Source organism: Giraffa tippelskirchi, chromosome 5 (genome assembly GCF_054371585.1).
Source record: "Giraffa tippelskirchi isolate mGirTip1 chromosome 5, T2T-mGirTip1v1.2.pri, whole genome shotgun sequence".
NCBI classification, from domain to species: Eukaryota; Metazoa; Chordata; class Mammalia; order Artiodactyla; family Giraffidae; genus Giraffa; species Giraffa tippelskirchi.
Window position 1 is genome coordinate 99,199,819 of NC_137279.1, and position 17,773 is coordinate 99,217,591.

At 45.1% G+C, this 17,773-nt stretch overlaps 2 protein-coding genes, 1 non-coding gene and 1 pseudogene across 28 annotated transcripts in view; 2 read left to right on the top strand and 2 right to left on the bottom strand.

Moving 5' to 3' along the window:
* The window catches only part of FCGR1A (Fc gamma receptor Ia), a 47,448-nt gene extending 46,384 nt beyond the window's left edge, over nt 1–1,064 (bottom strand). Inside the window, 1 exon segment of the mRNA XM_081487901.1 lies at nt 971–1,064. The gene's annotated coding sequence lies outside the window, so the exon portion shown is untranslated.
* Nucleotides 1–9,021, top strand: part of LOC145505531 (myomegalin-like) — a 28,307-nt gene extending 19,286 nt beyond the window's left edge. For all 26 annotated transcript variants that reach the window (XM_081487907.1, XM_081487927.1, XM_081487912.1 and 23 more), the window contains 4 exons: nt 829–1,016; nt 5,184–5,417; nt 6,702–6,833; nt 8,793–9,021. In XM_081487907.1, coding sequence (XP_081344033.1) covers nt 829–1,016; nt 5,184–5,417; nt 6,702–6,833; nt 8,793–8,884 — 646 coding nt within the window. In that variant the 3' untranslated portion in view covers nt 8,885–9,021. The remainder of the gene's footprint in view (nt 1–828; nt 1,017–5,183; nt 5,418–6,701; nt 6,834–8,792) is intronic.
* A 299-nt stretch (nt 9,022–9,320) lies between these two features.
* Nucleotides 9,321–12,260, top strand: LOC145505243 (elongation factor 1-alpha 1 pseudogene; annotated as a pseudogene).
* Nucleotides 12,261–16,653: 4,393 nt separating this feature from the next.
* On the bottom strand, nt 16,654–16,725 carry TRNAE-UUC (transfer RNA glutamic acid (anticodon UUC)). The gene has a single exon. It is a non-coding gene; the product is annotated as a tRNA-Glu (tRNA).
* Between the last annotated feature and the right edge of the window lie 1,048 nt (nt 16,726–17,773).

Here is a 17,773-nt window from a genome sequence, read left to right on the forward strand (position 1 = left end):
CTTAGTAATTTAGTAATTTAGCCTAACTCTCCAGTCTTAGGAGTTTCCTATCCTCCCAGGGATCACCTCTGGCCTCCTCTAGATCTTTAAAAACTGGAGTGAGATCATATCTTAAATCTTTAAGAGTGACCCAACAAGTGCTGGCAGATGTTGAATGGCTACAAAGTTCTTTCAAACAAAAAAGATTTATATTATAAATATGACGTAGATTTATATTATGTATGACTAGGGTACGTAGAAGTCACTCAGTTGTGTCTGACTCTGTGTACAACCCTTTGTGACCCCATGGACTGTAGCCCGCCAGGCTCCTCTGTCCATGGAATTCTCCAGGCCAGAATAACGGAGTGGGTAGCCATTCCCTTCATCCAGGGAATCTCCCCAACCCAGGAATCAAACCCAGGTCTCCCACATTGCAGGCAGGATTTTTTCCCAACTGAGCCACCAGGGAAGCCCAAGGTCTGGAAACTACAAGACACCCAGAAGGGAGCATTGCCTCAGGAACCAGTTTTAAATGGGCCACCACAAATACTATTTAATGGATTATGTCACAGGGTATGTTGAACTCTTAAGGGCCTGTGGGTGTCTTGTCAAAGTGTTAAAGAGCCTGACAAGTCTTCTCTCTTTCTCAGGATGTTTGTGGCCAAGGCACTGGACAGTGTTGTTCTCCCTGCCTCCCAACTCTACCCCCAAATATAAATGGATTGTTCGGCTTCTTCTCTGAAGGAACAATCTCCTTGACTCCTGGGGCCTCTCCTCTAAGAGGCCCCCAGATCAGTATAACTGTGACGTTTGGGTGACTTTTCGCTTTTCCTCTTTCTTACTTCCTAGTATCTTAAGGGAGAGTCAGAAGAGGGGTAAGCAGACCGAAGTCCTGCAGACCCAGCAGGATGCCCAGCCGCAGACTAGGCCCCAGACCTGCTCCAGCAGCCATGCCCAGTCCACCGCCCGTTACTCCCCTAGCAGCACCTACCTGCTGCTCGATGAGCAGAAAGTGCGCCCTGCAGTGGACATGGCCAGTAAGTACCCAGAGAACCTCCAGTTTCTGGGCGCTTGCTTATTTGTCTAGACCAAGAGGAGGCATCTTGGCAGCCACACCCTGCAGATCTACTGTGACACGCCTGATTGAGCACAGGTCAGGGATTCAGTGCCAAGCACAGGCTGCAGGGGTGTCAGATAGCTTTTCTCCACTCCTAGTGCCACACTTCATCAACCACCAGACCCCCGTCAGGCACATACATGGTGCTGGATTTGAGGGGAGGGGTCATGATTTGGGAAGGGGAGGGGACAAATGCTCCCTCATACCTGCAACACAGTCATGTCACCTTTCAGACCACAGACACGAATGTCATTAACATTGGACCTCTGATCCTGAACTCCTTTGGGTAAACAGCCACAGTTTCTATTTTGTGTGTGTGTTAGTCGTTCAGTAGGGTCCGACTCTGGAACCCCATGGACTGGAGCTCACCAGGCTCCTCTGTCCATGGAATTCTCCAGGCAAGAATACCGGAGTATGTAGGCATTCCCTTCTCCAGGGGATCTTCCCAACCCAGGGATCTTACCCAGGTCTCCTGCATTGCAGGCAGATTCTTCACCATCTGAGCTTCCAGAGAAGCCCATTTTTTTCTATTATTTATTTATTTTTACATTTATATTTTTTACTTTTTCCTATTTTTATTCACCACTAAATATTCTCTATCATCTGTGAATTTACAGATCCCACCCATCATTCTAATAATTCAGCTGTAATATCCTCTAAACCATCAGTTACTGGGACTGACTGAATCCATCACCACCATGCCACTCCCTAGAATTCCCCAAAGGGGGCCCTTTGGGTAGCTTTGGTAAGGGTAGGAGGAAGAGAATAAGTTTAAAATCAAGCCTTCATTTTTCTCCTGCTCAGCATTCCCTTTATTTTCCCTCCTGAGGAAAGCATCTGACGCATACAGAGTCAGATGTAAACAACCAGGGACCAGGAAACCATCCTTAGTCCGTGGCTGTATCTGTTTGTTTTTATTTTTTCTGAATATTTTAGGCATGTTGTTGTTTTTGTTGTTCAGTCACTCAGTGGTGTCCAACTCTTTGCAAACCCATGATCTGGCTTCCCTCTCCAACATCTCCTGAAACTTGCTCAAACTCATGTCTATTGAGTTGGTGATGCCATCCAACCATCTCATCCTCTGTCTTCCCCTTCTCCCGCCTTCAATCTTTCCCAGCATCAGGGTCTTTTCTAATGAGGCATGAATAAGCCATAATGGATTTTGACCTGGAACTATTCCTGTTTCTCATTTTACACGAGAAGCAAAGCAGCATGTCTCCTCTTGAGCATAGCAGTCAAGGGAAGACAGAAAATTCACATTTACTGAGCATCTATTATGCTTATATTATTGATCACTATATATATGCTGCCTCATTTAATCAGGTTAGCAATCTTTTTAAATTAGTGGTGGTGTCCTGATTTTGCAGCACATCTAAGGACACTGAGGCTCAGTGAGGTCAGGGAACTTACTGAAGACAGTCCATCTTGGAGTAACATTGACTGTGATCTTGGCTGACTCTAAAGCTTGGAGTGCCCACTGCACTAAGGCCTGAGCAGTGACGGACCAAGCTGGGAGGGAGTCACCCCTGTGCACACCTCTTTCTCTAGGCTTCTGGAGCCAGTGTTTTTCCCATTCCACTCTTTCTTCCCCTATGCCCAGCACAAAGGCTTAGCCTCTGCAAAGAAGACAAGACTCTATACACGTATACTTTCACCCATGGATTTATAAATGAATGATTTTGGTTGTGGTTTAGTTGCTAAGTAGTGTCCGACTCTTGTGACTCCATGGATTCCAACCCACCAGGCTCCTCTGTCCATGGGATTTCCTAGGCAAGGATACGGAGTGGCTTGCCGTTTCCTTCTCCAGGAGATCTTCCCCACCCAGGAATTGAACCCAGCTCTCTTACATCTCCTGCATTGCAGGTGGATTATTGACCACTGAACCAGCAGGGAAGCCCACTATAAATGAATAGGCTGCCCTTGTTGTGTATGTGACATTGTCCAAGAGGCTGATGGGAATTTGTTGTGCATCCTTGAACTCAGTTGCCCAGAGGCACTTGGTTCCACCTCAGTGCTTCCCTGAGAGACAGCAGGAACAGGGAAAACATGCCTTCTCCTTACCTGCAGTTCCTGCCACTACTTGTTAAAATGGCCACATTTGAGATGTGGCCACTGGAGTGGCACTCTCAGAAAGTATCAGCCTTATTTTCTATTATCTCTGTCTTTTCTGAGGGAGACTAAGCCCTTCTTTTTCCCACCTGAAGTCATCATTTTTTTCAGAGGGGCAATGGTTTATCACTGCTCCTTCTTTGGGGGCCAAAATTTCTAGTGCCACAAATGGTGTGTGGCGGCATCACTGTGAGACTGAATTCCTCTCCCAGGAGGCTCGTCTCTGCTGCTTTCCATGTACAATGTAGGACATGTTTCCCATGTTGTGTGGCAAGGGAAGAATGGGACAAGAACATGCTGATCACTGTTGCTGACCGACTAGAAACCTTGTATGCCCTTGGCTGAGGTTAAGCTGATTTTCTGGGGAGGGGATATAAAGGAAAAAGGTTGGGAATCACATTTTGATTGAATTTCTACTTTAAGTTAATGCCTTGAACTAAAGGCTTAACATAGTCTACCTTACTCTTTATTTCACAGCAATGTTAGTTATATCTGATATTATGCAAGTCAGGGAAGGATACTGATTTAAGTAAGCAATTCCCTGAAGGAATTTGGCTTGGTTGAGGAAAATAAGACCTCACTCTGACCCTGCTCAGAGAAGAAACCTGACTGTTCTGTGGCCTTTGATAATAATCCATGAAAGGAGAGGGCTCTCAAACTTTTCTCTGAATTATGGCCCTGTCACCCAGCCGGGTTTTTTGTCTGAAGGGAACCAGCAAAGAACATGATATAAATGTTCTCATAGCATCATTGAGCTGTAATGATAGATTCCCTTTTTTTTTTTTTTGGTTCTATAATCCCCTATGCAAAAATAGTGCACCCTAGTCATTCTTTGGACAGGAGCCAGACAATCTGAGCTATACTTCAGAATTCTTTTTACATTCTCATGAGCCATTCTGGATGGATTGCCAATCACCACTTGCCTTCCTCAGACACTCCCTCAACCTCAGAAGGCAGCCAGAGTCAGCTCAGGCAGGAGTAGTGGGAGCCACCAGGAATAGGCCACTCTGTCTAGGTTTGCTGCTTGTCAGCCAAAAGTGAAGGCCATTTTCCCTTCCTCATCTTCCACCAACAATCCCAATACAGAACAGGCTCAGGAAGAAGTAGCGGCTATTTGCTGGCAAGGGCATAGACTGTTGGGTGAGAAGATCACACGTTCACAGACCAGTTTGAGAGTCCTTACTCTCATGACTTCTAAGATTGGCAGTGATTCCTACAGTTGGAGGAGACATGTCTGATGTACCTCTCTGGGATCATTCCAGCATTTGAGGATCTTAGAGGGAACGAGGAGAGAGGCCCCTGTACTTTTCTTCTGTGTGCACTGTGACCCTCAGACATTATATCTAGCAACTGCTTCTTGATATCTTAGGCCAGGAGTGCCAGTAACCTTGGGGTGAAATTGATAGTCCTTGGGAAATGAGTTCTTAGCTGATACTAAGCAATCAACTGATCACTGTTATTCACCTTAGTCTTCATTCCATGGATTGCTGTGTCGGTTTTCTCAGGCTGTTGTAACAAAATATCACAAACTGGATGTTTTAAAACAACAGAATTTGTTCTCTCACAGTTCTGAAAACTAGGAGTCTGAAATCAAGGTGTCGGCAGAGCCATGCTCCCTTCTTTCTTGCCTCTTCCTGACTTGATGGTTGTGGGGAGCATCCTTTGCCTTGAAGATGCATCACTCCAATCTCTACCCTCATTGTCACCTGGTCTTCTCCCCTGTGTATCTCCTATCTCTGTCTCCTCTCTTCTTATATAGACATCGGTCATGTTGGATTTAAGGTCCACCCTAATCCAGTATCATCTCATTTTAACTAATTAAATGTATAAAGACTCTATTTTCAAATAAGGTCACAGTCTTAGGTTCCAGGTAGACATGAATTTTTGGAGGATACTATTCAACCCAGTATAATTATTGTTAAAACACTTCATTTCTGACTTCCCCATTTGTTTCTCACTCATATTCCTTTCTGGACAGATGTCAGCCCAGCCACTCCTGCTGATTCAGCTTCATTGCCCAACAACCACTCAGAAGCTGTACCTGCTCAGCCCTTCTATCCTTTGGGTGGCACCACAGAGCAGAGTGGGACACCAGACCCTGGGCATCATGGCAGCAGTCACCCGTGGGAAGAGATGAAGCCTCAGAAGATGAATGCATCCGGGAACCTATCCTCCTCCTCCTCTTTGGACCGGCCCAACTCCAAGCCCTCTGGTAAAATAACAAAGGAGCAGTTGGTGAAATACAGCCATTGACAGAAACGACATATTCCTTTCCTGGCCAGAGGGTATTTTCTTCCTCAGTTAGACCCTGGCTCACAGAAGTGGGTGAGAAGATAAAGGGGCAGTATCCCATGGGTCAGCCAGAGAATGAAGCCCCAGCTCAATGCTGATCCTTTCCACGTGCCTCTCATTTCCACTACCTAGGGACTCACTCTGGGCAGGAGAAGAAAGGAAGGCAGGGGCATTCTGAGGCACTCTGTAAGGAGGATGAGTTCCCTCACATTTGTGTGTTCCCTCTTCTCTGTGCTATAACGTTTTAGCTCTAGATTTTTTAGACTGTTCTAGACTTCTAAGTTCAGACTTCCAAGGGGAAGGTAAGTCTTCTTAGATCAAGAGTTATTGCAGAGTGGAAGACTATTTCTATACACACATACAGAGAGAGACACACACACTTCGTATACAATTATAAGCCAGTCCTGCTTCTCATTCTTTGTCAGTGGGTTTGGAGCCAGGCCTCCTGGCACTCAGTGGCTAGGGGTGCACCCATGTGAAGGAACTGCTTAGAAGCAGCTTGGTTTCAGTATGCAGACAGTATAACAAAACAACATTTGAAATTCTCGGAGAAAAACCTGGCCCTAGGCAAGGTGTCCTGGTGAAGCCTGTTTTTGATCTTTTTACCCTTCTCTGTGTGCCTCTTTTTCCATCCTTGAAAGCGTTCCCTTCTCTCAGTCCTCCTTCAGGTCCTGATACCTCCCCAGGCTCTTCCTGTCACTCTTCACCCAAGGAAAACATTCACTGTCACTCATTATTCACAGCCTGATCTAATTTCATATGCATTTGCCTTAGTTTCTTTTGCTGGGTGAATGTTAAAGGTTGTTCAGTCATGGATCATAGGGTAAGAGAGGTCTGAAGTACAGAGGGAGGCCCTCTGGATTTCTACCAGAGGAGGTGGACACGCTTTATCATTGTTAGGCCAATCCTCCCTAGAGCACTTTAGTGGTTTCTCACCCTTGTTCACCAGCCCAGTGTCCATCTCCCTCAGGTACACTCAGCTTCTCCCTGGGAGGAGGCCTCATGGAGTTCCTAGCAGAGGGTTGTCATGGGATTGAAAGCCTAGGACTGCTTTAAGCAAAGTTGCCTGGTACTTCCCGGGTGCTGAGGTGAGCAGAGGAAGTTGACAGAAGTATGGATATGGGCAGGGAGCTTGCAGAGGGTCCCATGAGGGATCTGCCTTCCCCATTTCCTACCTCTCCCATGTCTTGGTGGTATGTGACAGGGGCCGACCTGCTGGAAAAGAATCTTATTGAGATCCAAAACCTGCGCCAGCGCCTGGAGGAATCTGTATTCATCAATGACCGCCTGCGGGAGAGGCTGGAAAACGTACTCAGCAATGCTGGCCAAGGAAAAGGTAGAAAGGGCACTGAAAACTCCCGGTTCTATCCACATCTAGGGAGTCTCACAAGGGCATATAGGTTTGCAGCTATAAAGACACTGGTGTGCAATACCCTACTCTTCCTCACAGTTAGCCCAGAGAGGTAAGCAGGACAGGTATTATTGTCCCTACTTTATAAATGAAGATGCTAGGTGGCTTGCTCTGGGTGGGGCTAGTTCTCATCTTCTTGCATGCATGCTCAGTCACTCAGTCATGTCCGACTCCTTTGAGACCCTATGGACTGTGGCCTGGCAGGCCCCTCTGTCCATGGGATTCTCCAGGCAAGAATACTGGTTCAGTTCAGTTCAGTTCAGTCACATCCAACTCCTTGCGACCCCATGGACTGCAGCACCCCAGGCTTCCCTGTCCATCACCAACTCCGAGAGCCTGCTCAAACTCATATCCATTGAGTTGGTGATGCCATCCAACCATCTCATCCTCTGTCGCCCCCTTCTCCTCTCACCTTCAATCTCTCCCAGCATGAGGATCTTTTCCAGTGAGTCAGCCCTTTGCATCAGGTGGCCAAAGTATTGGAGTTTTAGCTTTAGCATCAGTCCTTCCAATGAATATTCAGGACTGATTTCCTTTAGGATGGACTGGTTGGATCTCCTTGCAGTCCAAGGGATTCTCACGAGTCTTCTCCAACACCACAGTTCAAAAGCGTCAGTTCTTCAGTACTCAGCCTTCTTTATAGTCCAGCTCTCACATCCATACATGACTACTGGAAAAACCATAGCTTTGACTAGATGGACCTCTGTTGGCAAAGTAACGTCTCTGCTTTTTAATATGTTGTATAGTGGGTTGCAGTTTCCTTCTCCAGGGGGTCTACCTGATCCAGGGCCTGAACCTGCGTCACCTGTGTCTCCTACATTGGCAGGCAGATTCTTTACCACTGCACCACCTGAGAAGCTGTTCGCATCCTCAGGGCTATCTAATGTGATGCCCATTCTTGTAACTCCCTGTACTACTTGGTGCTGCCCCAAGGGCTTATGGCCTGACTGTCAGATGGTAGAGCCAAGGCTTCCATGGTGCCCTCAGCAGAGGGAGAACCACATCCCACCTTCATGTCACTACCACATGCTCTGGATGGCACTGCCACCCTCCTCCCCCTCATGCAGATGGACCGTATTTCCACACTTTCTACCCAAATATTCTCCCTTGTCATGATGAGGAATATGGTGGCCAGGGCCCTGAAAACATCACAGCAGCAGCCAATTAGGGGTTAAGACCATGTTCCACAACTGCAGCCATTGATGTGAGAGTGCGGCCCATAGTGGTGTGACTCAGCCACAACAGACTGTTGTCCCAGTGCATGAGGTTCCCAGGTTTTGCCAAAATTTTGGTGGGTGCAGGGAAGTATATCTTTGAAAGCATCTGTTACCCAAATGTGTGACTTGTCTGGTTTGTTTTTATTTCCTGAGATAGTATCTACCTTTGGCTTTCATGGATAGAACCCAGAGTTCATACCTCAGCTCTATAACAAGAAAAGGGCCTCGAGGGAAGCAAGCTTGAGTTTTCAGGCTTACACAGGGCAAAACCCCAACTTGGTTACTTCCATATCCTTCCTTTCTGCAGCAATACCCAGCTGCAGAATCACGGAGAATAGAGAGTACAAAAATTGCCCAGACTCACACAGCCCAACCTAGATAAGGTTGCTTCCTATGAGGTCCCACCTGCAAGTCCCTAGATTCACAAGCTCTAGGAGTGAAACACACTGGGAAATTCACATTTCACGTGTAAGTCCCTTCCCCAGATAACCAGAGGGTCACTGGCTGTGAACTGGATACCAGTTTGGTGTTTCTCTCTCTACCTTTCCCACTTCCAGATGTATGTGAATGAATGGAAAAAAATGTCAGTTTCTGTTGGGAGCAGTCATTGAAGAGAGTTCCCTAAATCCCTCCAGACCTCATTGCAGCTCTGTCTCTCCCTCTCCAGGTACTGCACAGTCAGCTTCAGATGTGTCCCTCGCCACCCCTCATTCATACACTGAGAGTCACTCTTCTGGCTCTGGTAAGGACATCTTGTGACACAATACCAGGAGGGTCTAGAGGAATGTTTTCCAGATTCTCCAGTCCTATCCAACAGCATCTGTGGGTGTAAACTTGGAGGCATCAGTCATTACCTTTAAATGAATGGATCAGATTAATAAATTATTATTTAAAAATTATTTACATGTATTTATTGAGTGACTATAAAAAGTAAAATTTGTGCAGGAAAGAATAAAACCCATAATGGCCTGAAATTCAAAAAAAAGATTAAAGGAAAAATACGTTTTCTCTATTATCTATCTCTATTTCAGAGAACTAGATCAGAAAGGCCAATGCAGGGGAAAAGTTAGATCTAATGAGAGTGGGCCTGGGGGATCCTTGAGCCCCATTACATGCTTGGAAGGAAAAAAAACTATCACATGTGAAAATATAGTAGGATAAAATCTAAATGTTTATAATGAAGACCATTTGCAAGATGGAGGTGAATTCCATTTGAGAGAGTGACAGAAACTGCTTCTCAGAATCATGAAGATCAGAATTGCCTCAAGCCTGGAGATAGTAGCTGTTGAATTTTCAAAATGGTAGAAATAATATATGTTAATATATATAGAAGAGTAAATTTTATTCTGATCTTTTTCAAACTAAGAATGGATTGATATTAATGAGATGACATGTCAGTTCAGTTCAGTCGCTCAGTCGTGTCTGACTCTTTGCAACCCTCTGGACTGCACCATGCCAGGCATTCCTGTCCATCACCAACTCCCGGAGCTTGCTCAAACTCATGTCCATTAAGTCGGTGACGTCATCCAACCATCTGATTCTCTGTCATCCCCTTCTCTTCTTGCCCTCAGTCTTTTCCAGCATCAGGATCTTTTCCAATGAGTCAGCTCTTTGCATCAGGTGGCCAAAGTATTGGAGTTTCACCTTCAGCGTCAGTCCTTCCAGGACTGAATATTTAGGACTGATTTCCTTTAGGATGGACTGGTTGGATCTCCTTGCAGTACAAGGGACTCTCAAGAGTATTCTCCAACACCATGGTTCAAAAGCATCAGTTCTTCAGTGTTCAGCCTTCTTTGTGGTCCAACTCTCAAATCCAAATGTGACTACTGGAAAAACCATAGCTTTGACTAGATGGACCTTTGTTGGCAAAGTAATGTCTCTGCTTTTTAATATGCTGTCTAGGTTTGTCATAGCTTTTCTTTCAAGGAGCAAGTGTCTTTTAATTTCATGGCTGCAGTTACCATCTGCAGTGATTTTGGAGCCCAAGAAAAGAAAGTCTGTCACTGATTCCATTGTTTCCCCATCTATCTGCCATGAAGTGATGGGACCAGATGCCATAATCTTAGTTTTTTGACGTTGAGTTTTAAGACAGCTTTTTTACTCTCCTCTTTCACTTTCTTATTTTTTTAAATTTTAAATTAGTTTATTTATCTATTTTTTAACTTTACGATATTGTATTTGTTTTGCCATACATTGACATGAATCCACCATGGGTGTACATGTTTTCCCCTTTCAGAACCCCACTCCCACCTCCTCCCCATCCCATCCCTCCGGGTCATCCCAGTGCACCAGCCCCGAGCACCCTATATCGTGCATCGAACCTGGACTGGCGATTCGTTTCACATATGATAATTTACATGCTTCAATGCCATTCTCCCATATCATCCCGCCCTTGTCCTCTCCCATAGAGTCCATAATACTGTTCTATTTATCTGTATCTCTTTTGATGTCTCGCATACAGGGTTATCTTTACCGATTAACTAAATACCATATATATGTGTTAATATACTGTATTGGTGTTTTTCTTTCTGGCTTACTTCACTCTGTATAATAGGCTCCAGTTTCATCCATCTCATTAGAACTGATTCGAATGTATTCTTTTTAATGGCTGCATAATATTCCATCGTGTATATGTACCACAGCTTCTTTATCCATTTGTCTGCTGATGGGCATCTAGGCTGCTTCCATGTCCTGGCTATTATAAACAGTGCTGCAATGAACATTGAAGTACATATGTCTCTTTCAAGTCTGGTTTCCTCAGTGTGTATGCCCAGCAGTGGGATTGCTGGGTCATATGGAAGTTCTATTTCCAGTTTTTTGAGGAATCGCCACACTCTTCTCCATAGTGGCTGTACTAATTTGCATTCCCACCGACAGTGTAAGAGGGTTCGTTTTTCTCCACACCCTCTCCACATTTATTGCTTGTAGTCTTTTGGATAGCAGCCATTCTGACGGGCGTGAAATGGTACCTCATTGTGGTTTTAATTTGCATTTCTCTGATGAGTGATGTTGAGCATCTTTTCATGTGTTTGTTAACAAACCTGTGTGTCGTCTTTGGAGAAATGTCTGTTTAGTTCTTTGGCCCACTTTTTGATTGGGTCGTTTATTTTCCTGGAATTGAGCTGCAGGAGTTGCTTGTATATTTTTGAGATTAATTGTTTGTCCATTGCTTTGTTTGCTATTATTTTCTCCCATTCTGAAAGCTGTCTTTTCACCTTGCTTATAGTTTCCTTTGTTGTGCAAAAGCATTTAAGTTTAATTAGGTCCCATTTGTTTATTTTTGCTTTTATTTCCAATATTCTGGGAGGTGGGTCATAGAGGATCCTGCTGTGGTTTATGTCAGAGAGTGTTTTGCCTATGTTTTCCTCTAGGAGTTTTATAGTTTCTGGTCTTACGTTTAGATCTTTAATCCATTTTGATAAACTCCTCTTTCACTTTCAAGAGGCTCTTTAGTTCTTTGCTTTCTGCCATAAGGGTGGTGTCATCTGCATATCTGAGGTTACTGATATTTCTCCCGGCAATCTTTTTTTTTTTTTCCCCCCCGGCAATCTTGATTCCAACTTGTACTTCATCCAGCCCAGCATTTCGCAGTCAATGTAACAACTGAAGTGAAGTCTGTAGAACTGCACCATGAAGCATTGAGTGAAGCCCTTCCTGGGGACAGTGTGGGCTTCAATGTCAAGAACATGTCTGTCAAAGATGTTCATTGTGGCAGTGTGGCTGGTGACAGCAAAAATGACCCACCAAAGGAAGCAGCTGGCTTCACAGCTCAGGTGATTATTTTGAACTATCCAGGCCAGATCAGTGCTGAATATGCACCTGTGCTGGATTGTCACACAGCTCACACTGCTTGCAAGTTTACTGAACTAAAGAAGATTGATTGCCATTCTGGGAAAAAGCTGCAAGATGGCCCTAAATTCTTGAAATCTGGTGATGCTGTCATTGTTCATATGGTTCCTGGCAAGCCCATGTGTGTTGAGAGCTTCTCTGACTATCCTCCCCTGGGCCGTTCTGCTGTGTGTGACATGAGACAGACTGTCACTGTGGGTGTCATCAAAGCAGTGGACAAGAAGGCAGATGGAGCTGGCAAGGTCACCAAGTCTGCCCAGAAAGCTCAGAAGGCTAAATGAATATTATCCCCCAAGTCTGCCACCCCAGTCTTGATCAGTGGTGGAAGAACAGTCTCAGAACTGTTTGTCTCAATTGGCCATTTAAGTTTAGTAAAAGACTGGCTAATGATAAAAATGCATCATAAAACCTTCAGAAGGAAAGGAGAATGTTTTGTGGACCATATGTTTTATGTGTGGCAGTTTTAAGTTATTAGTTTTTAAAATCAGTACTTTTTAATGAAAACAACTTGACCAAAACTCTATCACAGAATTTGAGACTCATTAAAAAAAAGTTTAATGAAAAATGTAACTTTTTTGTTACATTCAATTAAAGCTTTATTTTTTTATGAGAATGAATGTTATCTTTATTTTTTGTACTTTTTATTTTGTATTGGGGTATAGCCAATTAACAACAAAGGGACTCAGCTGTACATATACATGTATCCATTCCTCCCCCATATCCCCTAGAGGCTACCATATAACACTGAGCAGAGTTCCATGTGCTATACAATAGATTTTTGTTGGCTATCCATTTTAAATGTAGCAGTGTATACATCCTTATGCATATATATATACCAAAATCACTGCAGATGGTGACTGCAGTCATGAAATTAAAAGACGCTTGCTCCTTGAAAGAAAAGCTATGACAAACCTAGACAGCATATTAAAAAGTAAAGACATTACTTTGCCAACAAAAGTCTGTCTAGTCAAAGCTATGGTTTCTCCAGTAGTCATATATGTGTGTGAGAGCTGGGCCGTAAGGAAAGCTGAGTGCTGAAGAATTGATGCTTTTCAACTGTGGTGTTGGAGAAGACTCTTGAGAGTCCCTTGTACTGCAAGGAGATCCAACCAGTCCATCCTAAAGGAAATCAGTCCTGAATATTCAGTCCTGGAAGGACTGATGCTGAAGCTCCAATACTTTGGCCACCTGATGCAAAGAGCCAACTCATTGGAAAAGATCCTGATGCTGGAAAAGACTGAAGGCAAGAGCAGAAGGGGATGACAGAGGATCAGATGGTTGGATGACATCACCGACTCAATGGACATATGAGTTTAAGCAAGCTTTGGGAGATGGTGAAGGACAGGGAGACCCCTCCATGGAGTCACAAAGAGTCAGACACAACTGAGCAACTGAACAACCAGAAAAAAAATATATATATTTTATATATATATCTGTCATATATATATGACAGACTGTATGATTTCAATACCTTTATACCATGAAAGTTTTGCACCTTGTTTTATGTCACTGGATATGTCCCAATGGCTCCTAGTTCATAGACTATGGGAATTTGAATAGAATTTGTATCCTGCTGTTGTGTGAAAATTGTATAAATCATAATTCTGTTGAATTGGTTCATAGCGCTTTTCAGGTCTACCATATCCTACTTTTCTGTCTATTCTATTTTTGAGAGTTTGATATTGAAACTCCAACTAAAAGTCCTAATTTATCTACTTTAAAATAATTGTAATACATAGTGGAAATATATGTAACTTTGTTCCGTATTTTTCAAGTCTCCTGTAAATGAGTTTATCATTCTTTCATAATTTAAAATAATAAAAAAAATTAGGAAAAAGAATAGTTTCAGTCAAGATTCTGTCAACAAGATGATTTCTCTCATGAAGATCAGCCCAGGGCACAGAGGTAATCACATCTGTGCCTCATGGGTCCACTAATTCCTTGTTGCCACTTATAGCTTAAACTGAAGGTAGAACAAAAGAAGGTGGAGTGACAGTATTTCACCGAACTGGAAGGAGAGGAGACAGTTCTACCCTTGTTCTTATTTCTGTTCCCTATACTTACCAATCACTAATACTTTTGTGTAGTCTTATATCTGTCCTGGGTTTGGTCACTCTGATGGCCTTATAGACCTTCCTAATGCAGAGATTAATTGACTGAAGGTCCCAGCTATGCTTTAAAATCTATCTCTGAGGCCGCATCTCCCATGGGCTGCGTCCTGCCAATAGCTGAGTGCAGTGGGGATGCAAAGGCAGACCCACTCGTGGGAGAGACAAGACTCTTCATTGGCTGACTTTGGCTCAGTGACTCCACAATGATTTTGATGAACTTAGACTTCATGGCAGGTGGTCTTGGACACCTTCTCTCCTCTTCCTTACTAAGTCAGATTTGCTTCATGACCTGAGGCACCTCTCATCATTCCTAAGTACCTTCCTATTTCCTTGCACACAGGTATTTTCCCTGATGAAGTCCTTGCACATTTAATTAATTCTCACCATTTACTTTTTAGAGCATCTGGAATAACATGGATGTCATCCTGCCAGCCCCTGCTATGGCTATGTGCTGTGGGCACTTTGTACTCTGCTTTGTTCCAGATACGACTGTCTTGATATTACTCCTCCTGTCTCACCCTGCCACACAGTCACAAGGGACTCCATGCACTGTTATCATTAGTAGTTTATTAAGCCCATAAACAAATAAGGTGCTGTGTTGGTCACCCTTTATTGGTTTATAGTTATCTGGCACATATCCATGAACATAGGACATTCAGAGAACAGAACAAAACCTTTAAACCAGAAATGAAGGAATTCCATACTGACATATCACACATTATGGGAATGCTTAGAGGTTTGGAAGCCATGTGATTTCTTAGCCTTAAAAAAAAAAGAAGAAATCTTACCATTTGCTACAACATGGATAGACTTGAGGGTATTATGCTAAGTGAAATGTCATTCAAAGGAAGACAAATAGCATGCAATTTCACCACATGTGGAATATTTTTTTTAATTTTAAAATAAACCATCCGAACCATTCAAAAACAAACATATAAACAGGTAATGGTTATCAGGCAGGTAATGGTTATCAGAGGGGAAGACTGAAGCGGGGAGAGAAAAGTGAGTAAAAGGAGTCAACTGTATGGCAAGAGATGGAAAGTAAACCTATTTAATGGTGAACTTGCTGAAATGTATACAGAAGTCAAAATATAATACTGTACACATAAAAAATATAGTTATAAACCAAAAAATAAGTAAAATGATATCCTAGCAGGGTACAGAGAGCCTGGCAAAAGTCAGGGGGGCAGCTGCACTTCCCTGAAGGCTCTCTCCTGAGGTAGGTGGTTCTAGTGCTCAAGACCCCAGTCTAGTGCTCAAGTGGCCCAAGACCCCACTTCCCACCAAGGGAATTGGGAGGAGGCTGGAGGGCAGCCTTTGCTGTGGAGGGCCAGGGATGACAGCCTAGTGGTGTTCCTATAAGCACTGGCCTGCACTACCAAAGAGAGCTGAATCAAATACTGCCTGAAATTTCTTACAGCCTGAAGAGAATGGGGCAAGAGGTGCCTCCTTGCCAGGACAAAACCTTCCCTGAGTCTTGGAGGACAAGGTCCCGTGGGAGCTGGTTGAGATGGAGGTGCCAAAGGAAAAGAGCAATAGCGGCTCAACCAGTGATCTTAGGGTGTCTGCAAGTTCATCTCAAATGGTGGAGTAAGTCAGGTATACGGAGAGAGAGTAAGAAAGCAAATGTGGGAAAATGTTAATTGGTGCATTGAGATGAAGAATATATACAGTTACTCTTCTTGCAAATTTTCATAAGTTTCAGTGTGCTTTTTAAAGGAATAATTAGTACTCAGCCAGTTTCATGCAGCCATGAAATTAAAAGATGCATGCTCCTTTGAAGAAAAGCTATGACCAACCTAGACAGCATATTAAAAAGCAAAGACATCACTTTGCTAACAAAAGTCCATATAGTCAAGCTAAGATTTTCCAGTTGTCATGTAGGGATGTGAGAGTTGGACCATAAAGAAGGTTAAGCACCAAAGAACTGATGTTTTCAAATTCTGGTGCTAGAGAAGACTCTTGAGAATCCCTTGGACTGCAAGGAGATCAAACCAGTCAATCCTAAAAGAAATCAATCCTGAATATTCATTGGAAGGAATGATGCTGAAGCTGAAACTCAATTCTCTGGCCACCTGATGTGAAGAGCTGACTTATTGGAAAAGACCCTGATGCTGATTGTAGGCAAAGAAGGACAGCAGAGGGTGAGATGGTGAGATAGCATCACCAACTCAATGGACATGAGTTTGAGCAAATTCCGGGAGACAGTAACGGACAGGCTGGTGTGCTGCAGTCCATGGGGTGGCAGAGTCAGACTGGCCTTAGCGACTGAACAATAACACAATTGGTACTCAAGTCCCAAGTTCTCTTTAGATGGACACTGAAAGTAAGGCTTTAGGTTTCTGGTGAAGGGAGGAGTGGAGGCGAGGGGCTGTACCGACTGCTCCTCACATCTCCCCTCTATCACCCTAGGAGATGCCCTGGACCCTGGGATTCTACCTCATTGGCTGAAGGATTTGATGCAGAGACTCCACTGCAACTGGACGGTGGGGCACATAACACTTGTGGGCAGGAAGCGGAGATTGCCGGAGATGCAGCCAAAACTAAGACAAAAAACTGAAAGTAACCTTCCCTGACCGGGAATCGAACCCGGGCCGCGGCGGTGAAAGCGCCGAATCCTAGCCACTAGACCACCAGGGAACCGCGTGGTGTGGGCCTCATAAGTTACAACAGGAAGCCTGAAAAGAGTGTGCGGTGTCTCTCGCCCTCCTATTCTGAATCCCGCGCCCCGCTCCAAGGAATTGTACCCAAGGAACATTCCTTCCCTGCTTTCTCCAAATGAGGAGCCCCACACCAAAGGCCTAACGCTCTGCGGGACAGTGGACGTGCCCGCGAGGTCCGCCTGATCCTCACGTCCCCACGATTTGCCCCTTCCCGGCGCTCCTCACAACTGCCCTGGAGACGCGCCTTTTCCCGGCGAGCGCGCGTGGAGAGCAGGTCGCCGGGGCGGGGGCAGTAGAGGCGGGAGGGGAGCCGCGCGGGTGAGACCTCGGGATCCCCAACGTCACAAAAGACTCCTGGCGGGTGCAGGAACCGGGAGGGCTGGATAGAAAACGCTTGCAAACAAGGGTCCGCGCCCAGACCTGGATTCCGTCCGGTCTTCCCCCACGACCTGCTGCCCTGCAGTTCTCCCGCCTTGGATGATGCCATCTCCAGCTCCCTGGGCTCAGACCTCCAGTTGTCCCTGACGCAGCGCTTTCCTCAGACCCACATCCAATTAGTCAGGACTTCGCGTTTGCTTCTCGGTCCACGTTTACTTCGGCCCACACAGTCCCAGTCCCTCCTTTTCACGACTCTGGACTTGGGCAAACGACTCTCCCGAGAAAGGTGGTCCCCCTTTCCCCCCTCCTCTGTCGGGGAAAGAACCACAGCCCCCTCGTCCAGTTTACGTGGAAGGGCAGCGCGCTGGACCGGACCGAAAGACCGCGAATCCGCTCCTCTGGCTGGACGTGGAAGGTCCCGCAGTGAAGGAAAGCAGGGAAATCTCATGAAACGTCCTGATCGAAAGCAATTTTCAAGTCCACCTCTTTGGGGACTCAGGCTCCAGCGCTGGTGAGGATGCTGCCGCGCAGTTGCACGCGCGACTGCACTCGGAGTCCACGTGAAACCAGGCGGAGCCCAGCGGCCTGGGGGCCCGGTGCGCACGCGTCCTGCGCCTACCTCCGGGTCGGAGCTCCAGAACCTCAGA